Here is a 23,286-nt window from a genome sequence, read left to right on the forward strand (position 1 = left end):
ACCTGCTAACTCTGTAAGAAGATGTACACAAATGAAAAAAATGGAATCACGCATTGAAAGCTGTTGAATTTTATCAAATTTTCTTCGATTTTGATCGTTGATCGCTTGCACGATGGCTGAGGCAAGAAGTGCAGTACTCGAGCCACGGGTTGAGTACATTGAAGAAGGAAGGGAGCCAGGGAAAGACTTTGTGAGGGCCCTCACAAAAAGTGTTCGGAGACGATTTTTCAGGACTCGGTGAGAACTCTCGAAACATTTCGACTGTGTGTACTGTGTACGTGTATGCTGACAGCCTGTCTGTACAGTCACAGTGTGTAATACACTCCCAATAAAATATTGAGGATGGGATTGTCTTGAGGGATAGATGACAAAAAGACTACTAGGCACAACTGCAATGAAAATTCCTTTGTTCTACCAACACTCGCAATAGACCGTATCCGTATGCGAAAAAAAAAAATTCTGCCATCTTTTCACAGGCAGCATAAGTTTACCATGACATAAAAACTCAAAAGTCATGTTTTAAATCAAAACATCACCAATACCATTCAAAATATCATGAACATGGAAAGGCATGGACAACTTGAAATAAACTGCTTGAATAAGCTTGTATAGGCCTAGGCCTATTTTCTACTTTAATGCCATGGTACAGGTAAACAAACGTTGCCTGTGAAAAGGATCATTTCAAAATGGCCGAAATTTATTTTCACAGGGTGTCTATATACCTTACTCATCAGACACGGACTGGAACAAACTCAAGTCAAACCGTCCATCCGTGACTGTTTAACGGTCCAATCCTTCAAGGCTAGCCTGCAGAAAGCTAGCTACTGGAGTGCACTGCAGTGAAGGCAGGCCATTGTGCATTACTGCATTTCTATTTTCCTGGATCATCAGTATACAAACAGCATACCCCCTTTCAACAGGGTCATGCTAATTCCCGACCTACCCCGACATTTCCCGACTTGCGGAAAATGCTGCCAAAATATAGTGTATTAATCATCAGAATATTTATATTTGTACTGTTTACATACATATACAGCACGTCTGTTAATTTCAGGACTTTTGAACGATGCTTAGTTGAGCAAATCAACTCCAATGATTAATTTATGCTGGGTTCAGACAAGGCCGTATGCATGTACAGTTTACAAGAAGCGACAACCACAACTAACCAAGATTACCGACCTGCAGAAAAATTGCGGTCGGTTGGGTAGATGTAACTTGCTTTGCTCAACTTAGCATCGTTCAAAAGTCTTGAAATTAACAGACGTGCTGTATATGTATGCAGCATTTTCCGCAAGTCGGGAAAAGTCGGGGTAGGTCGGGAATTAGCATGACCCCTCACACATGTGCTCTCCCTCTCAGTCTGGCTTCTTACAGTTTGGCTTCAGGCCAAGCCCAAAGTGTTAATAGTTTATTTCCTGTGTCTGTCATATGATGTACTTGTTGACCTTAAATGATTATGAAGACTACATACATAACGTAATTAGGTCGTTAGTCAATTAACTAATCAAATATATATGCATGTGGTACTGTCCTTTGGGAGATACCAGTTGACTAAATTCCAATCTGGTTACAAGATAGGTCATGTGAGGGCTCAAGTGTCCCACTTGAAGCGTTCCACTTGAAGCATCCCACTTGAAGCGTCCCACTTCAGGCGTCCCATTTCAAGTGTGGACTTTGAGCTTGAAGTAGCATTCTGTTCTGAAACACCTTGATTTTTAACGAATCGCCGTGGACAGGGCCTAGTCCTTGTTTTGAATTCAGCAGTTGTTGCTAGGCAACTAAAACCACTTTGGTTACGGGAGCAGGAGTTAGGGGTCCATTTGGTAGCCTTCTGGTTACACAAGTACCCAGATGCATGGGGGGGGGGTAGGCTATCTGGACGAGGATTAATTTCTTGTGCAACATTTAAAGTTTCTTTGACTGTCAGCAAATACAATCGAACCTCTTCATTGATGACACCCTATGGGACTGCAGGTGTTGTCCCTAATAGAGAGGTGTCCTGATTAGAAAGGTCAAGAGAGCACTCGCATCAGACTTTTTTAAAGCAGAGTTACATCTCTAATTATGTCATTGGAGCAAAGCCACAAAATCCATGTACAGTAGAACCTCTCTATTAAGGACACCCTCGGGACTGACAAGTGCTGTCCTTAATAGATAGGTGTCCTGATTAGAGAGGTCAAATTGAAAGGAAACAGCCAATTTGAGACCAAAACTATTGTCCTTAACCGAGAGGTTGTCCTTAATAATAGAGAGGTGTCCGCTTAGCGAGAATCCACTGTACATGTATAAAATGTTATCTGACCGAACTTGGTCCCAGCTGATACCATTGCTGTGGTCTCCCTTTAAGAATTCATACAACATTCAAACTTGTTCTAGCATTCATTCAACGCTAGGCTACAATGATATCATGTAGTTGTTAGCATACAGTTTAGAGTAAAAAACTACCGTATATAAGTTTATTGCCATTATTTCGTGTATGTAGGTTTTTTCTTATTCATACCTTGACATTCTTTTCATGGTTTTGGCAAATTTTCAACTCGTTAAAATTCTAATCATGTTTGGTTTTGATAATACCATGTAAGTATCTGGCTGGTCCCCAACATGCAACCAGCTGGGCCTGTTTGTAAATAGTAGGCCAATGTATCTGATACTAGGCCTACATATGTAGTACCTCTGTTCTGTATTAAGGACACCCTCTCCATTTTAGACACCACATTTACAATAGAACCTCTCTATTATTAAGGACACCCTTGGGACTGACAAGTGCCGTCCTTAATAGAGAGGTGTCCTGATTAGAGAGGTCAAATTGAATGGAAAGAACCAATTTGGGAACAAAGCTAGTGTCCTTAATAGAGAGGTGTCCTGATTAGAGAGGTCAAATTGAATGGAAAGATCCAATTTGGGAACAAAGCTAGTGTCCATAATAGAGAGGATGTCCTTAATAGAGAGGTTGTCCTTAATAGAGAGGTTGTGCTTAATAGAGAGGGTGTCCTTAATAGAGAGGTGTCCGCTAAGGGAGGTTCTACTGTATTATGAAATCAAAACAAAGGGTGGACTGGAACTTGACGTCTTGACCACTGGAGACCTGATGTCGCCAACCCAATATTCTCTTGGTCTGTTTCCGGAATTTGCCCCGTTATTTTTAACATTTGGCCCAGTAACCTCGGTGTCTCAGATGATTTATAGCAGCCAAAATACAAAGTACAGACAGTAATCATCGAGATAAGGTCCCGGTGTTTTGGGCGTACCTACGAGTCTATAGTTAGTGAGCTTGCAGTTAGGTGGCGCTTGACTTTACTAGAGATTGCACTTCAGGAGTTAGAGCTCCCTCCCTTTAGAAAATTACTTCGGGGAGGGGGGGGGGGGAGTACACACATGGCGTTGCAATATCGAGCAGCCTTTCATTACCCAAGCCGTATTTGTTGGTGGCCAGTGTAGCGAATAAAGTTGTTCGCTGAATTAGACAGAACGAAAAGTTTGAGGTATTAAAACTGATATCAATTCGTGATTATTGATTATTGATTAAAACAGCTTAGCGTCACACTTGGGTGATTTCTATGAAACTGTTCATGAATGATAATTCAGGTTGAGACCCACTTTTGGCTACGTGGCCTTAACCCTTTAGATCCTGAAGCATTTTCATGTGTTTCCCAGATTTTACCTGAAGCATTTTAGCACCAGTGGGATCAGTGGCAGAGTGGTTGGAGTGCCGGGCCTATAACCAGGAGGTTGTAGATTCGATATTCGGACGGATCAACACTGTTTCATATTTGTGTCCTTGGGCAAGGCTCTTAACCCTACTTGCTTCTCTCCACCCAGGAGCAAACGGGTACCAGGCTTGCCTGGGAAGTTAAATAGTGATAGACAAGCATCCTATCCAGGGGAAGTAATCCTCTTAAAGGGAACTGGAACCGCCAAGCGATTTATTCAACTTTTCAACTTTCACCGCCCGAGAAAGTCAAACTTCCAACTTCCTATTCGAGTTCAGATTTGTAGCTCCGCCCCCAGTGCCCGAGCATGCGCAGTTCAATTTGTTATTATTGAGAATCATGTGAGAATCACGTGAGTCATGCGATCTTTCATTCATGAGTTTTCGTAGTAAATTCCATAGTAGTGACGTCACTCAATGATTGACAGCTAGGCGCCATGTTTCATTCATGCCTCGTTCTGATCACCCGATATGTGGGAAATGAAAACGAGGTCATACGAACTGGCTTGGCGGTTTCAGTTCCCTTTAATCGCTTAATGCTTTGGAATCCGGGATAAATTCTGGCTGGATGAGCTGTTCATGGTTTGGATTATACACATTTCCAGAAATGGGGCGCTGAGTGTCCGAAATAGTGATGTCATAAGGGGAAACTAGGCCTTATGGTGGAGGGACAAAGGAGATAGTCATGGTTGACCAACACACTTGGATGCCTTTAATGACGGACAAGGGGGAAAAAGTTAGTTCCAATGCAAGCCACCGATTTCGGGAAGCATGACTTTCGGCTGAATTTCGTTTTCTCTTCCAGTAATCTCATCAGAAATGGCATGTGGCCGACCTCCATATGGAATCTCGGACTGACCGTCGGGCTCCTGTCTCTCTGTCTGATCGGCGATTGGTCATTCGTCCAACCAATCAACAGACTGCTATGGGCGCTAGCTGATTTCCTACACATACATCCCGGTAAGTGATATACAGTAGAACCTCTCTATTAAGGACACGCTTCGGACTGACAAGTGCTGTCCTTAATGGAGAGGTGTCCTGATTAGAGAGGTCAAATTAAATGGAAACAACTAGTTTGGGTCCAAAACTACAGTAGTCAGTAGTGCCCTTGATAGAGAGGTTGTCCTTAATAGAGAGGTTGTCCTTAATAGAGAGGTTGTCCTTAATAGAGAGGTTGTCCTTGATAGAGAGGTTGTCCTTAATAGAGAGGTTGTCCTTGATAGAGAGGTTGTCCTTGATAGAGAGGTTGTCCTTAAAAGAGAGGTTGTCCTTAATAGGGAGGTTGTCCTTAATAGGGAGGTTGTCCTTAATAGGGAGGTTGTCCTTAATAGGGAGGTCTCTGCTAAGGGAGGTTCCACTGAAGATGGCGCAAGTAATCTCGCTGTGTTCATTAGTCAAAAGTGTTAACCCTACGCTGTGAAAATTTTCTCAATTTTTGGGAAGTGATCAAAAAAAGTTTTAAGAACGATATAATCAGAAATCCATAGCGACAGTTTTGTAAATCCGACAAATCGTCATGCATTGGGCAATTTTCGATCATGTCACCTCAGGCCTTGAATTCAAAAATTATTGCGGCACCCATTTTAGAACCATTTTGGCCTTGGGTCGTGGAAAATTGGAAAGAATGAGAGGACACGGAGGTCATTTGGGGGACACCAACTGCCATGGCACCTGTCGCACTGGTTAAAATCAAGCCCTGTCGTAAGCAGATTTTTTGAATGTGGTGCATTGCCACCATATGTGACCTGCTCCAGCAAATTAGGGATTAAATCCCGAGGAAGAAGACCCAAAATGACCCCAAAAGATAAAGATGAAATAGAACCAGTCACATTTCACAATAGACAAACAATACTGAAATTGACACAAAGTTGGTGTCAGCCTGTCAACTTCGATGCGACTTGCTCCGTATTTTGCTGGAGCGGGTCACATATTGGACAACGAACATGTCGCCGACGATGGCAAAACGATGGTGCTGCATTTTAGTGCAACATCTGTTGAACTGACATGATGTCGTGGTTTTTGGCTGATGTTCTGGCCCCTGCTTGTCAGGTATCACAGGCAAAAGTGCCCACGGGTGGGTCTATGACGCCGATTGATCATCTATGTTCCATCCATGGCCCATCCATGGCTTGATGATGGAGAATCCTAATGATAGATCTATGGATGGAACCCATGGTCTGAAGATGGTTAAAAGGTGTTTTTTCCAGTAATTATTATTATTATTATTAAAAGCATTTTTATAGCGCTTAACGTTGTTAAAACTTCTAAGCGCTTTACAATTTATAATAAAACAATAAAACATTAATACATGATAGAATAAAAGTCATTACTAAAGAAAACGTGCAAGTGGGATTTAAAAAAAAAAAAGGATTCAAAAGAATTTCTTAAAAATATGAGTTAATCATCCATGTTCCATCCATGGCCCGTCCATGGATAGATGATGGAGAATCCCCATCATAGGTCTACGGATGGAACCCAAGGTCTGAAGATGGTTAAAAGGTGTTTTTTCGTGTAATGACGTCACCAACATCCAGATGACGTCAACCAGTACCGAATCACCTTTAAGTTGACGTCACCACGCTTTACTGATGTCATTGTTGCCTGGACGTCAATGAGAGTTTAATGACGTCACGTTGACTTCTAAAATGACATCTTCTGTATGTCCTCGATACCAACCAAGACCTAACGACTTCACTGATGTTGCCGATCGCTTGCTTCTTAGTGAAAAATGTCATCTTTCTAAAAAAAAAATTTCTTTAATTCTAAAAAAATACGTTTTTCAACAAATTCTGCATCTTATTTTACAACACAGAAATCTTTCTTGCAAAATTTCATCTTTCCAAAGAAGAACAATTTCGCAAAAAAAATTCTGAAATTTTGCATGAAAATTCTGAAATTTTGCGAGAGAATTCTGAAATTTTGCGAGAGAATTCTGAAATTTTGCAAAAAAATTCTGAAATTTTGCAAGAGAATTCTGAAATTTTGCGAGAAAATTCTGAAATTATGTTCTTCAACAGATTTTGCGTATCATTTTCAGGGATCCCGTTTGGTATACGAATCATCCTAGTTACGTTCTCAATGGGGTTCCTGTTCTTCTTGGTGCTACTCCACGTTCGGCGGTATACACTCAGGGTACTTCTGTCGTATAGAGGATGGATGTGTAAGTATCAACCTGGCTGGTTCATAGGTGGGGCTTCTGTTCTTGGTGATACTTCTATCATAAGTGGTTAAGAATGAAGCGCGATGCAAACCAGCAATTTTTGTTGCAGCAACCTGTGATTATAATCGCTTGTATGCGACAAGAATATCTTTCCTCTGCGGGTGAAACTGATAATCGCAAGGTTTGATCGCAGTGCAGTGATCACAGATTCTGTATTGCGATGACCGAAAACAAGCAAAAATTTGTCGCTTCCAATTACGGGTCTGCCTACCCTTACACATTTTGGCGAAATTTTACGCATTGTCGGACCTGTCGACTAAGTTGTATGGACCATTTTACATTTTAACTCGAAGAAAATAGTTTAAAAATCACGCTAAAGTCATCAGAAACCCAGGAATTATACTTTTTGCTGCCAATTTACACGGTTTTACACATTGCTTGACCTTAGGCTCGGCAGGTCAGCAATTGTGATCTCAGGTCGCGGGGATTTGTATCACTCGTGTGTGCGGCCCTCCTAGTGCAGAGCGAACAATGGACAATTTCAAGTTTTTATTTCTTCAGATGAAAGACCTCATTCTCAGTCATGGAGAACCGTGTTCTGGGCGGTCGTCGTCATGTTGTGGCGAGGATACAGTCCAATCACGTACAGCTACCAGCAAAGTTTACCCAGGATGCCTGTGCCGCCGTTAAAGGCGTCCTTAGCGAGATTCTTGGGCAGCATTGAGCCTCTTTATGACGAGGAGAAGTTCAAGGAGTTGAAATCTCAGGCCGAGGTAAGGAATACTGAATTTATACCTTTTGTAACTTTGTATCTTCTTGTGATTCTGAATAAAATTTCATTAAACTAAACTAATACTGGATCCAGGGATGTTGAACTTCGGACGTAGGCAGATTTCAGACTTTTCCTCTTACTGAATGCAAAATGCGATTTGTGGAATTGAAAGATCTTGGTGTCAACTTTCTGTGGATCTTAAAATTTTCAAAATCGAACCAAAAATAAACATTTTAGAGGCATTTTAGTGCAAGCGAGCGAGTGTTGGGCAAAGGACACGATTTTTACAAGAAATAATTTTTTGCCTTTTAACTCCATGGCATGCCCTGGGGCCGAAACTTGCTTTTACGACAGATGGAAAATATTATTCAATGCCGCGTGTTAAAAAAAGTGAATTCTGTCCGACACTTGTATTTTACATTTCAGTGACTGAATGTAAGAAAAAGTTTGACTGAAATATTTGAAAATTGAGTCTTAAAAAGCTACTGTGGAGCAGCAGACATCAATATTTTTACTTGCTTGAGCCAGCCTTAATTTGATAGCCGGAATGAATTAACGCTTTACCTTTGGATGACCTTTTTATTGACACGCCCTGTATAATAAGCAAAAAAATGGAAATTATGTATCTCTTATTATATTGTTTTCAGGATTTTGAAAAAACTTTAGGTCCGAAACTACAGAAGATTTTGCAGCTGAAATCGTGGTGGGCACAAAACTATGTCACAGATTGGTGGTAAGTGTGGCATAGTGTTCCGTCATAGAATCTATGACGGAGGTCATAGAATCTATGACGGAAGATAATCTCCTGATGGTGACGCGAATATATCCTGCAAATTGTAGCCCAAATCCCAAGTCGTCCGTGATATTCTGAAGTATTTCCAAAAAAGGCCCGAAGCCACTCTGGATATTCCACCAGCTGGCAGAGGGAAAATTACAAATAATTTCAAATTGATTGAATCTCAACAAAATTTTGTTTACAACTTCCTGACAGTAACACAAATATGTCCTGCAAATTTCAGCTCAAAATCCCAAGTCGTTCATGATATTTTGATGCATTTCCAAACCTGAAGACCCTAGCGTCACTATGGATATTCCAGCTGGCAGAGGGAAAATTACAAGTAATTTCAAATTGATTGAATCTCAACAAAAATTTTTGTACATCTTCCTGACAGTAACACAAATATGTCCTGCAAATTTCAGCTCAGAATTTTAAGTTGGTCATAAGATTTTGAAGTATTTAAAAAATGACCCTGAAGCCACTGTGGATATTCCAGCTGGCAGAGGGAAAATTACAAGAAATTTCAAATTAATTGAATCTCAACCAAATTTTGTTTACAACTTCCTGACAGTAACACAAATATATATCCTGCAAATTTCAGCTCAGAATTTCGAGTCATTCATGATTTTTGACTGATTTCCAAACAAGACCCTGAAAGACACTGAAGCCACTATGGATATTCCAGCTGGCAGAGGGAAAATTACAAGTAAACTTTTGAGATGCAAAAAATCTAAAAGTTGTTTTCCTATTTGACTGAAACTTACAGGATACATTTGTATTCACATCAGATACTCACATAGCAAATTTGGTAGTGATCCGATCATTTTGAAATTTAGGTGATACCAGTATATATACCCTTTTTTGTTTAAAATTGCTATAATTTTTTTCTAATGAAAAATTTAAAATTTTTCTTCCAGATCCTCATAAGGTACATTAATTAGCGTTCCAAATCAAATTTCAAATCATTCTGAGAAGAAAGTAATTCAAATTTTTGACTTTTCAGGGAAAAATATGTTTACCTTATGGGAAGAAGCCCAATAGCCATTAACAGTAACTACTATGCACTTGACCAGAGTTATTGGACCCCCACGAAGAGACAAGTTTCCAGGTAAGTATGTCACTTACTATCTGGAGGGGGGGGGCAGATACCTGTTGTATATTGTGAGGTTGATAGACACCTCCCTATTAAGGACAACCTCTCTATTAAGGACAACCTCTCTATTAAGGACAACCTCTCTATTAAGGACAACCTCTCTATTAAGGACAACCTCTCTATTAAGGACAACCTCTCTATTAAGGACAACCTCTCTATTAAGGACAACCTCTCTATTAAGGACAACCTCTCTATTAAGGACAACCTCTCTATTAAGGACAACCTCTCTATTAAGGACAACCTCACTATTAAGGACAACCTCTCTATTAAGGACAACCTCTCTATTAAGGACAACCTCTCTATTAAGGACAACCTCGCTATTAAGGACAACCTCACTATTAAGGACAACCTCGCTATTAAGGACAACCTCTCTATTAAGGACAACCTCGCTATTAAGGACAACCTCTCTATTAAGGACAACCTCGCTATCAAGGACACTAGTTTTGGTCCCAAATTGGTTGTTTCCATTCAATTTGACCTCTCTAATCAGGACACCTCTCTATTGAGGACAGCACTTGTCAGTCCCGAGGGTGTCCTTAATAGAGAGGTTCAACTGTACGTGTCAGTCCCATGGGTGTCCTTAATAGAGAGGTTTCATTGATTATGGTTCATCGTCCTCATCTGTCCTATTGCAGGGCCGCTGTCGTCGTCTACCAATTCGTGCGATTCAAGCGATTGCTCGATCGCGAAGAGGTTCCCCCGCTGCTGATTCGTAACACGATTCCTCTCTGTATGAACCAATACGAACGCGCCTTCTCGACGACGCGAATACCTGGCGAGGATATCGATGAACTCGTCCATTATGATTCCGCCGTTTCTAAGGTGCGTTTTTTCGGTAACAGGTGGCGCCACTGTGTGAGAGATGAATTTTTCGATTTAAAAAAAAAAAAGTTGAACTTTTCGAAACCTAGCGATGTGACCATTCGTTGGAAAGTTCCTGATGCGATCTTTCTAATGGTACCATTGAAATGGTTAATGCTATTTGCGTGAACTCTGAAAATACCAAAAATACCTACAGAACTTTTTGGGAATTTTAAAAAGAAATTGAATATTTTCTAAATGTATTGAGATGACCATTCATTGGAAAGCTCTCAATGAGCACTTTCTGATGGTACCATCTGTAAACCTATTGACATGACCATTCATTGGAAAGCTCTCAATGAGCACTTTCTGATGGTACCATCTGTAAACCTATTGACATGACCATTCATTAGAAAGCTCTTGATAAGCACGTTCTAATGCTACCACTTATAAACATTATTTTCCACAAAAAAAAAATTTGAGAATTTTATATGAAAATTTGTGAACATCAAAACTGCAAAGACTATTTTTTAACACCCTGTATTTGTATTTTCTTGTGTTTCATTTCTAGCATATCATAGTAAAAGCTAAAGGCCTGTTGTATAAATTAGACATGTTTGATTCACTGGGGGCGCCACTGGCAGTGCAGCATCTCGAACACCAGCTACAGTGGATATTAGACGACGCCACCAAACAATACGGTAAGCGCAATAAAAAATATTGGGGGGGTAATTGATCCCCCTGAAGCCATTCCTGCACCTGAAAATGCTCAGTTCTGTTCCTAAATGCCATAAATAGCATTCCGCGAAGATGACGTCACTGCAGCTGCTGCCCTCTATTTCCCCATCGCTGAATTACAGGCAATGTCGGACAAACATGCGGTTTCGTAATGGATTCAGGCTTTCTAACTAGGGCAGTTAGATTCAATCTGGCACATGTCCGAGTGTTGGAAATACTACATAATTGTTCTGAATATTTCTCTCTCTGACTCTATGGTATCATTCATGCTAAAAACAACACAGGGTCAAAGATAATTGACTTTGAAATAAGCTCAACTGCGTCGAAATAAGTGTCGATGTCCGACTGTCACGTGACTAAAACGTCATCAATATCTTATGCAAATGACCTTGTGAGCTATAAATAGTAACGTCGCGGAATGCTATTAATGCCTGAAGCACCCAAATGTGTCATTTTCATGGAGAGACAGAGAACCAGAGACAAACTTCAAATTTTGCCACTGAAATTTCGACAAACTTCGATGACTTTCCACAACAAAATGTCTCCAAATTAGGGTTGATAGTGAAAAAATATATCCCCAAAATAGGTTGAAAAATTACGAGGTGTGAGGGGGTCCATGTTTTTGAAAGGCCTGATACCGCATGAAAAGGGTGTCTTATTTTCTTCTGGGCACAACTGTATGTATTTGTCTCTCTCTTCCAGATGAGGTAGGAGAAATTGACAAAGCCGTCAGTGCGTTGACGGGCCTAAACCGAACAGAATGGCACCGTATACGAAAGAAGCACTTTAGGTCTGGAATCAATAAGGAATCAATAGATGTAATCGAAAAGGCCATAATGTTTGTGAGTATTAATAAGTCATCGCAATTTTCACGAACCGCATGAAATTTAAAAATTTAATTGTCCCGGTTTTAAAGACAGTACAACCTTAGCGGACACCTCTGTATTAAGGACAACCTCTCTATCAAGGACGCTAGTTTTGGTCCCAAATTGGTTGTCTCCATTCAATTTGACCTCTCTAATGAGGACACCTCTCTATTAAGGACACTAGTTTTGGTCCCAGATTGGTTGTTTCCATTCGATGTGACCTCACTAATCAGGACACCTCTCTATTAAGGACAGCACTTGTCAGTCACGAGGGTGTCCTAAATAGAGAGGTTCTACTGTAATTACTAAAACACAGAAATAGAACAACAGAATTGTAATTTCGTTGGAAAAATAACCGTGTTTATGTCATTTTTTCCAGGTCATCCTGGACGATATTTCCATTGATGGCATGAGTAACCGTGGGAAGTACCTCCTCCATGGCGATGGTACCACATTCTGGTTCGATAAGTCGCTTAATCTATGTTTCTTCACGGACGGCCGCCTCGGAATGAACGTCGAGCACGCGTGGGGTGACGCACCAGTCATGGCCCACATATCAGAATATGTCATGACTAACGAGTAAGGTTTTTAGCTCACCTCTTAGCAGAGGTGAGCTTATCCCATACCGTGGCGTCCGTCGTCCGTCGTCGTCGTCGTCGTCGTCGTCGTCGTCGTCGTCGTCGTCGTCGTCGTCGTCGTCGTCGTCGTCGTCGTCGTCGTCGTCGTCGTCGTCCGTCGTCCGTTAGCAGGGCACGTTTCGTAACTGTTAGAGCTATTGAGTTGAAACTTGGTACACATGTACCCTTATGTAATGACACCTTGGAGACCAAGTTTCGGTCCGATTCGTTCCATGGTTTGGCCACCAGGGGGCCAAACGTTAAAAGTGAAAATATGCAATATCTCCCTTAATAGTAGTCGGGAAATTTTGAAAAAAATATGGTAGGTACTTCTAGCAAAGGTGCATCATATATCCTCCGGGTTTTTGATTTGACCTCCTTTTCAAGGTCACAGAGGTCAAAGGGTGTAAATTGGGCGTTAGGATGTAACGATGGCACGTTTCTAAACTGCAATGACTATTGATACCAAATTTGGTACACATTTACCCCTTAGTCAGGTGATCTCAGGGACCAAAGTTTGGTCCAATATGATTCACCACTTGACCACCAGGGGGCAAAATCCAAAAACCTTAAAAATGTGATTATTCCTTAACTTCTTGCCCGATTGCCACCAATTTGATATCATGGGTACATCTAACCACCATACAGTATATGTCACACAGGTTTTTAATTTGACCTTCTTGTCAAGGTCACAGAGGTCAAATGGCATAAATTCGCCGTCAGGCCGTAACTATGGCACGTTTCTTAACTGCAATGACTATTGATCACAAATTAAGTACACATGGACCCCTTGGTCAGGTGATCTCAGGTACCGAAGTTTGGTCCGATCTGATTTGCCGTTTGGCCTCCAGGGAGGGGGCCAAATCCTAAATTCTTCAAAATGCCATTATTCCTAGTAATGACTTGCCCGATTGGCACCAATTTTATATCATAGGTACATCTAATTCTAACAACCATTCAATGTGTCACCCGGGTCTTCTTTGATTTGACCTACTTTTCAAGGTCACAGAGGTCGAATGTACTGTAAATTGGCCATTTTGGGGAAATTGTAATTGCTTGGACCTACATCAAACCTAACACTACATGACACAATACCATGCTCTTTATCCATCTTTCCTCCACATGAGGTGAGCACAATGGCCCTGGCCATTTCATTTCAGAAATGTCGTTTTTTCCCGTCCCAAAAAGGGTCTAATTTGACAGCAGGAATGAAAAGATCTGTGTGTCGGCTCTATTTAAAACTTAGAATTCTTGAAATTGGGCTAAAATGACAATTTTGTGAATTTTCTGATTTTTGGAGAATTTCCATGTTCCCCCCTCAAAAAGGAAATCGGGCATGAATTTTCTGATTTTTCAGTGAATTTTCTGATTTTTCGGAAATTCTCTTTTTTTCCCCTTCCTAAAAGGGCCTAGCAAGAATGGAAAGAGTCGGCTCTACTTAGAATTTTTGAAATCAGGCCAATGATAACCTTTTTTTTATTTTCTGATATTTATATCAAAAAGGGCCTAGGCTCTTCTTAAAACATCGAAATTTTGAAATCGGGAAAAAAAATCATTTTTTAAAAATTTGCTGATTTTTGGAGAATTTCCATGTTTCCCTCTCAAAAAGGGCCTAGGCTCTAGTCAAAACTTTGAATTTTGAAATCGGGCAAAAATAACAATTTTTGTGAATTTTCTGATTTTTGGAGAATTTCCATGTTCCCCTTCCTGAAGTTGTTCAACAATGTAAGGGCAGACAGAGTCGTTAAAGGGTAACTCGTGTCAAATTTCATCATATAATGTTTTAGCTGTTTTTGACAAATGACTACGTCACTTTCTCATAAATCGGTAAGGTTTTCGAATCGAAATGCATATTTTCTAGAAATTTATGGTTTAATCCCGCCCGGACGGCTCGCTTCGATGCCGTTTTCGTTGATGACGTTACAACATGAACATTTTCGCGGTCGCGGTGGTTTACATTCAGCGATTTTATAATAAATCTAATCAAAAATGGAAAATTTGAGCTTTACATTTGTGATCAACAATTAAAAACGGACGTATTTCCGCAAAGTTGTAAATCACATCATAGTATCACTTTACGTTTTAACGTGAAAATTATAATGGGTTTAACTGAAAAAGATAACGTCCTTAAAAGGACACTTAACATAATCGTTAGGGATAACGTGACTTTTGTGCTTTTGAACAACCGGCCAGGTTGTTGTGGAGGCGAGCACAATGGCCCGGGCCATTTCATTAAAAACCACGCCTTCTGTTGTTTAATAGTCGCTTGTCTCCCTTGTGTTATTACAGGATAGAACAGTACGACGAATTTTATACGAAAGATGGATTTGTTTGTCCTATACGTAACAAAGAGGAGTAGGTCATAGGTGTTGTCGATTTCGTTTTGTCGAGACCAAGGGTATTTTGTGCGGAAAAAAAAAGAAGATCTATACCTCTTGAATCCCAGAACTTGAATATCCCGGGAGCCCAGGGTGGTCACGTGGTTGCGAAATTGGGTTTCACGATGTATCGCGCCCGCATACAACTGCTAAAGTCCGGTACCGAGGCGCCATCTACCCAGGCATGCTCTAACTGACCCAACTCTACATCAAACACGCTAAAACAAGCAATAAGCTAGCGTCCTAGCTCAAGGGAATAAAAATATCACTGAGACTGACTTGTCGGTCGCTGGGAAAAAACGTTATTTCAAAATGACGGACTGGTCGGTCACCGGGATTCAAGAGGTTAAAGATAAAATTGACTTGATGAGAAAAATAAGAGTACTAGTGGACTATTGGGGTATGTTTCCAGGAAATGAATCCTCGTCTGAATGGAGTTTAGACAATAATCTTGAGTATTACGCCGCTACGATTATGTCGGCCAAATTCCAACTGATACACACTACCCTTGGTCGTTAGCGGTTCAATGTTTACTCGGTGCTGGTAGTCTTCAATAGGGGGCACTTCCTAACAGTGAGAGGAAAAAGAGAGCTGAAAGGAAATAACAGAATACTGTCAACCCGGAAATTGTTGCAACCCTTTATTTTCGGTTTTTCTGAAATTTGCGATTTTTGCGTGATTTTGATTTAGCATTTTTACAACCACGTTGCAGTTCTTCAATTAGTTTTTATTTTTCTGGAGATTTCTTTTCGCGATTATCTGTAAACTCGAAATTAAAAGGCACGCAAATATTTCCGGGTGAAAAGTAGTTTGAATAGACGGTTTCACATGGTATGAGGGATGTCCTCCCCAAAAAATGTCAGGCTTGATATTAACTACGCCGATCGGGGAAAATCACAAAAAAATTTGGGAATTTTTTCACGGTGTTGGTTTGGAAATTTATAGACTGCGCTGTTGGACACATTTTGATAATCTGTTAATGCAATAATTTAGCGCCCTTTAATTTTTATTCAAAATTTTCGGAAATGTTGTAAAAAAACCCAAAATTTCATTATTTTTGATTTGGTGTAGTAACCTACAAATTTTATTATTTCCCATGGTTTTTGAAAAAAAATTTTTTTTCGCTATTTTTACTTTTGCGAATTTAGGCTATTTTCGCGAATCTGCAAAATAAAATACGGCCTCAAATATTTGCATTTTACAGTTAACAGTTACATTTATGCCATATTATTATTATCAATTCAATTTGATTTCGTCTCTGAATGTGATTTTAATTTTAACCGATATCTGTTAAAATTGAAATCGTCTAATTTTATTCTTTTCTTTTATGCTCTTTAATACCAATGCACTGAGTAATGAACACTTTGCTTCTCACGTCATTTAAAAATTTGAAATTGACACAGAGTTGCCGCTTTATTCTAGATATTGTAACTGTATTTATTGAGATTGTTGTATACTTTTTGCACCTAATTAACATATCATTCACATAGCACTTTATGTATCAAAAATTGGTTAAGCTCAAAATCTCCTCTCCTCAAAATCACCCCTCCTTCAAATGCGCTAAGGGATCAGTAGTTTGATCATAATACTACAGGTGGCGACACTTTTGAATATTGACTGTAAACGTGACCCGCCATAGCAAAATGAGTCGCATGTCGCTCCGAGCTTGACAGGTTGAGACGGACTGGTTGTTCATTTCACTATTGTCTGCCTTTTGTGAATTATGAGCACATCAATTTCTTCCATTATCTCCAGGTGTCATTTAGGCTCATCTTCTGTGCGACAGGCGACTGGTTTTGCTGTGACGGCAAAATGAGTCGCATGTCGCTCCGAGCTTGACAGGTTGAGACAGACTGGTTGTTCATTTCACTGTTGTCTGCCTTTTGTGATATCTGAGTGTATCATTTTCTTCCATTATGTCCTGGTGTCATTTTAGGCTCATCGTCTGTGCGACATGCGACCGATTTTACCCTGGTGGGTCACAAATAATGAACTTATAGACGATCTCCCTAAATAGATGAACCTTCATGAGAACTTTTGGTTTTCTTGTGACTACCAAACGTGATAAGCTGGGTACAAGATTTCTTATGGTGTTGGGGTGAAAGCTAAAGGTGTAAGAGCCGTAGTCACATGACACCAGGCTCTTCCAAGAGTTGCCCTCACTCCTTGGGTTCTCCACTCCAGAGTCATCGAAGAAATTCGCTATACCTCAGAAGGCTACGCCATTCCGGAACGAACGCAACGTGTCCACATGATGAGGCAGCCTTTGCGACTATTATGGGATATCAACGAGGAATTGGGGACGAAGATTACACAGGCAGTGGAACACAACAGAGTGGTAGGTAGTCTTTATCGTATCTCGGGACTGACAAGTGCTGTCCTTAATAGAGAGGTGTCCTGATTAGAGAGGTAAAAAATTGAATGGAAACAACCAATTTGAGACCTAAGCTAGTGTCCTTAATAGAGAGGTGTCCGCTAAGAGAGGTTCTAATGTATTTATATTGGAACAAATTTTTCTTTTTTAAAGAAGAAGATATTTTATAAAATATTAGATATTTATAATTTCTTATCTCTCTTCTTTCAGAATAATGATGACCTTGACCTCTGTGTTCGCGACCACAGCTCCTATGGCAAAGGTTTGATGAAGAAGCTGAAGGTTAGCCCCGACGCCTACATCCAGTTAGCGTTGCAGCTAGCCTACTATCGCGACGCGGGTAAATTAACGCTTGTTTACGAGTCCTCCATGACCAGGCTGTACCTCCATGGCCGCACAGAGACAGTGCGATCTCTGACAAAGGAGTCGTACGCGTTTGTGAAGTAAGTATTGGATTTCCAAAGTGGGTATTGCCAAAGATTTCATTTCTAAAGTAGGGATTGCCAAGTACTTCCGTTAGTATTTGTATTTGTGTTTGAATTTGATCTTGTTTTACAAGTCCTCCATTTTCGAATTCCAGATCTCAAGCATATTTCCATGTGTCACATGTGTATTTCAATGTGTTACTTGTGTATTTCATTGTATTGCACATGTATTTTCATGTGTCACATATGTATTTCCAGGTTTTACTTGTGTATTTCCATGTGTTAGATGTGTATTTCCAAGTGTTTTGAGCTCTCAGTGACAGCTCCACTCTCCCTGATGTTATCAAACAGTCCTAAGAAAAGCACGTGATATGTTAATATGTAACATGTGTATTTCAATAATGTGTTACACATGTATTTCAATGTGCTACATGTGTATTTCCATGTGTTACCTGTGTATTTCCATGTGGTACATGTGTATTTCCATGTGTTAAATGTGTATTTCAATGTGCTACATGTGTATTTCCATGTGTTAAATGTGTATTTCCATGTGTTACCTGTGTATTTCCATGTGTTACCTGTGTATTTCCATGTGTTACACGTGTATTTCCATGTGTTACTTGTGTATTTCCATGTGTTAAATGTGTATTTCCATGTGTATTTCCAGAGCTTTCAGTGACAGCTCCACACCCCCTGATGTGGTCAAAGCCCTCCTCAGAAAAGCATGTGATGTACACCAGGGATTATACAGAGACGCGATGAATGGCAAGGGTCTCGATCGACACATGTTTGCCTTATATGTCGCTTGCAAGGGTTCAGGAAATGTACGTAGCTCTGTCATCTCCCCCCTCCCCACAGCAATAATAACTAACCAAGATTTGCACCATTAGAAAGTGCTCGCTGAGCGCTTTCAAATGAATGGTCATGTTGGTAGGTTTGAAAATGGTACCATGAGAAGTGCTAGTTGAGGGTATTGCAATGAATGGTCATGTTGATAGGATTACTAATGGTACCATCAGAAATTGCTCAGCGAGAGCTTTCCAATGAATAATCAAGTTGGGAGATTTACTAATGGTACCATTAGAAAATGCTCGTCAAAAGCTTTCCAAAGAATGGTCATGTCAGTTGGTAATAAAACTAATGGTACCATTAGAAATGGCTCATCGAGAGTTTTCCAATGAATCTGTAATGTGAGGAGGTTAACAAATGGTACCATTAGAAAATACTCATTGGGAACTTTCCAATGAATGGTCATGTCAATAGGATTCCTCATAGTACCACGAGAAAGAGCTCATCATCGCTTTCTAATAAGTGGTCATCTCAATACACTGTCGGTTTACAAATGGAATGTTTGTTTTTTTCATGCGTCATAAAACCTCATTTATAACCTCGTTTCCAGGAGAGTGAATTCTTGCATAATGCGATGACGATTCCTTGGACGCTATCGACCAGTCAACAGCCGCAGCAACAGATAGCGGGAACGCCAGACTGTAACTTGCCACTCTACGCCAACAAGGTGAGTCATTCGGTTTTTTGCCCGTTCAAAAATCAAATTCCACGACGAGAGCCCACGTGAACATCCGTCTGGATCCGCCTGCGATGACATCATCGGCGCCAAAAACTATTTCTTTTCACCCTGGAATTTTTTTCTTCCAAAAAGATTATTCAAACATTAAAATCAGCTAAAAACTTTCTTTGTCTTTACACGTATTGAAATGCATGATTATTTTGAGGAGAACTATTTTGACCAAATCACTCTGCCACTTGTGTGACCTTGTTTCAATCACCATGTAGTGGTGAGGCAGTTGAATTTTCAATATGGCTACCTTGAATGGGCCTACTTGGTCCCCAAATCTTGTCCTCAAAGGCCCACGTCACTTGTAATAGGCATACATTAAAGAGTCGCACCAAACCGGCTTAAAAGGGGCGACATAGTACAGTGGAACCTCCCTTAGCGGACACCTCTCTATTAAGGACACTAGCTTCGATCCAAAACTGGTACTTTCCATTCAATTCAACCTCTCTTATCAGGACACCTCTGTATTAAGGACACTAGTTTCGGTCCCAAATTGGTACTTTCCATTCAATTCAACCTCTCTTATCAGGACACCTCTCTATTAAGGACACTAGTTTCAGTCCCAAATTGGTACTTTCCATTCAATTCAACCTCTCTAATCAGGACACCTCTCTATTAAGGACACTAGTTATGGTCCAAAATTGGTACTTCCCATTCAATTCGACCTCTCTTATCAGGACACCTCTCTGATAAGGACAGCGTTTGTCATATATAAGGGTGTCCGTAATAGAGAGGTCCTACTGTATGTAGTTTCAGTGTATGCTCTCTCCTTTCAGGTCTGCCCTGGCGGTGGATTCGGCCCCGTCTCCGATGATGGCTACGGGGTCTCCTACATGATCCCCGGCGACAAGAAAGTCTTCTTCCACGTCTCGTCCAAGAAAAAAGCGCCGCAGACCGACTCAAAGCGCTTTATGGATTTACTGTTTGAAGCGCTTGACGATATGAGGAAATTATTCGCAGGACCGCCCGTCGAAGAAAACGGCCATGTTGGTAAATCTTAAAGGCGGTATCAATGGATATTACAACTACAAATTACGAATTACGAATTACAATCTCATCTCAGATCATTTCATGTATGGATTAGAAGTTCCAAATACAAATACAGTAGAACCTCTCTATTAAGGACACCCTCGTGACTGACAAGTGCTGTCCTTATTAGAGAGGTGTCCTGATTAGAGAGGTCAAATTGAATGGTAACAACCACATTGGGACCAAAATAGTGTCCTTAATAGAGAGGTTATCCTTAATAGAGAGGTTGTCTGTAATAGAGAGGTTGTCCTTAATAGAGAGGTTGTCCTCAATAGAGAGGTTGTCCTTAATAGAGAGGTTGTCCTTAATAGAGAGGTTGTCCTTAATAGAGAGGTGACTGCTAAGAGAGGTTCAATTGTATTGTGCCCCAAGATGATGAAAAATATTTCTTATAGCTGTGATTTCAAAAATTTCTGCGAATTTTTTTAAACCTACCTCAGATGAATCCTGACATCCTCTCCAACCGTTTTAGTCCATTCCAAAATTCATTCCAACCGCGACCACTTCAGAAAGAGACCTGAGGTTACAGCATAAGAAATTTTTCTACACAACATTGTACAGTGGAACCTCTGTTAGCGGACACCTCTCTATTAAGGACAACCTCTCTATTAAGGACACTAGTTTTGGTCCCAAATTGGTTGTTTCCATTCAATTTGACCTCTCTAATAAGGACACCTCTCTATTAAGGACACTAGTTTTGGTCCCAAAGTGGTCGTTTCCATTTAATTTGACCTCTCTAACCAGGACACCTCTCTTTTAAGGACAGCACTTGTCAGTCCCGAGGGTGTCTTTGATAGAGAGGTTCTACTGCATGTCTACTGTAAAGGACCGCATATCTGTACAGCAGACTTCTTCGAACACCTCTATAAGAAGGACACCCTGTCTATTGAAGACACTGATGTTAATCCCAAATTGCTCTCTTTCATTTAATATGACCTCTCTAGTCAGGACACCTCTCTATAAAGGACAGCAATTCTCAGTCCCAAGGGTGTCCCTAATTGAGTGATTCTATACTACAGTGGAACCTCCCTTAGTGGACACCTCTATATTGAGGACAGCCTCTCTATTAAGGACACTACTTTTGGTCCCAATTAGTTGTTTCTATCTAATTTGACCTCTCTAATCAGGACACATCTCTATTAAGGACAGCAATTCTCAGTCCCAAGGGTGTCCCTAATTAAGTGATTCTACACTATTTGCATTTTGCATGCGGAACATACCTTCCAGAAGTCTTTATCTTCTGGAGCGGTCTTTGACAGAGTGAAGTTTTGAATGAATTGAAACAAAGGGACATAGCATAAAAATAAAATGAAAATCAAAGTTGATTGCAAAAATGAGAGAATTTGACAAATTTCTCATCATCTTGGAGCCAACTTTTAAGTCTTTGTAATGTAATTATTTCTTGATTTTATCTCTACCTCTGTTCGGAAAGGTTTTCTCCTGAGAAAGCTTTCCTTAATCTTTCAGCTGAATTCCTTTTGGAAATGATCTCTTTCCAATAAGTGTTCAATAGCATTCCGCGAAGATGACGTCACTGCAGCTGCTGCCCTCTATTTCCCCATCGCTGAATTACAGGCAATGTCGGACAAACATGCGGTTTCGTAATGGATTCAGGCTTTCTAACTAGGGCAGTTAAATTCAATCTGGCACATGTCCGAGTGTTGGAAATACTACATAATTGTTCTGAATATTTCTCTCTCTGACTCTATGGTATCATTCATGCTAAAAACAATGCAGGGTCAAAGATAATTGACTTTGAAATAAGCTCAAATGCGTAGAAATAAGTGTCGATGTCCGACTGTCACGTGACTAAAACGTCATCAGTATCTTATGCAAATGACCTTGTGAGCTATAAATAGTAACGTCGCGGAATGCTATTTCATTCATTACACAGGTCACTGTACGACATGTTGCAATACATTTACTGTGGTTGCCATGGAAACAATCATGGTTGCCGTGGAAACACTTAATCATGGTTACCATGGAAGCAATGAGAAGGCTTTATCATTGGTTGCCATGGCTACTATGCATAATATGCATATTTTTTATTTATTCTCATGTACAGAGTGTGTCATAATAATCTACCTGCCCCCTTGCAGTTTAAAAGGCTCTTCCTATGGAACCATGGATGGTGAATTTTTGAACTTTGCTCTTAAAGGCCTACTCGATTTGATCAATAATTCTGCCGCATGTATTGTGTACTATGTGTATAGGTTATTTAACCCTTAACACCTAGCCTACCAATCCTTAGTAATCTCCTCGGGATTAAAACAATATATGGTGGATTAATCTCTTTCCATGGCCACTGTATTGGAATTCAAAACAACTTTGCGTGGATTGCCAATGTTATTTTCTTGGGACACTGCATAAGTTTCAATGCAAAATATATCGTAGTTTTTGAACGAGACGCAAAACCAAACAGTTGTCGAGATCGTCAGAAAGATGCAAATTGTGTCAAAATATTGAAATCGCCAACGTTGGAATGGTCCATTATCGTACATAAGGGGGGGCAGGTACACCACAAGTGCAATTATTTTGTGCATGTTTTGATATTTTAACGTTTTCTTTCGATTGCATATTTTGAGCTGAAGAAGCTGTAGTCGGTTTAGTATGGATGTACTCTCTTGTTCAGAAATAAAAGTCCCACTTTTTCTCAAAAGACATTTCATGGCATTTTGGTGGATCTTTAGAAGGTGCACTTTTTTGATTGCCGTCAACCTTCAGAGGGGCCAAGGAATTCATCCATTTGAGATGCCACCATCGGTCCTTATAAAATCTAGCCGTGGATTTTTTAGGCTTCTAAAAAGCTATTTTTCATATCTTTAAGTAATGCCTCCAACAGCCAGTGTAATACAGGTAACCCAAGGTGTCTTTCAGTCCAACGAGCATAAAACAGAAAAAATTAACTTT

General features: G+C 40.3%; 1 protein-coding gene across 2 annotated transcripts; it reads left to right on the forward strand.

The window, feature by feature from the left end:
* Positions 1–32: 32 nt before the first annotated feature.
* LOC135498815 (carnitine O-palmitoyltransferase 1, liver isoform-like) lies at positions 33–20,554 on the forward strand. 2 transcript variants are annotated; one of them, XM_064789278.1, is made up of 16 exons: positions 33–237; positions 4,515–4,669; positions 6,747–6,869; positions 7,431–7,642; positions 8,289–8,374; positions 9,423–9,527; positions 10,208–10,394; positions 10,945–11,074; positions 11,814–11,953; positions 12,357–12,556; positions 14,884–14,949; positions 17,157–17,310; positions 17,557–17,789; positions 18,439–18,595; positions 19,171–19,287; positions 20,124–20,554. In XM_064789278.1, exons 1-16 carry the CDS (start codon positions 113–115, stop codon positions 20,346–20,348), a joined length of 2,415 nt encoding a protein of 804 aa, XP_064645348.1. In that variant the 5' UTR covers positions 33–112; the 3' UTR covers positions 20,349–20,554. The 2 variants fall into 2 exon arrangements, with proteins under 2 accessions (XP_064645348.1, XP_064645349.1); XM_064789279.1 differs by lacking the exon at positions 14,884–14,949 and having other exon boundaries at positions 20,124–20,553.
* Positions 20,555–23,286: the final 2,732 nt, after the last annotated feature.

Source organism: Lineus longissimus, chromosome 14 (assembly GCF_910592395.1).
Source record: "Lineus longissimus chromosome 14, tnLinLong1.2, whole genome shotgun sequence".
NCBI lineage: Eukaryota > Metazoa > Nemertea > Pilidiophora > Heteronemertea > Lineidae > Lineus > Lineus longissimus.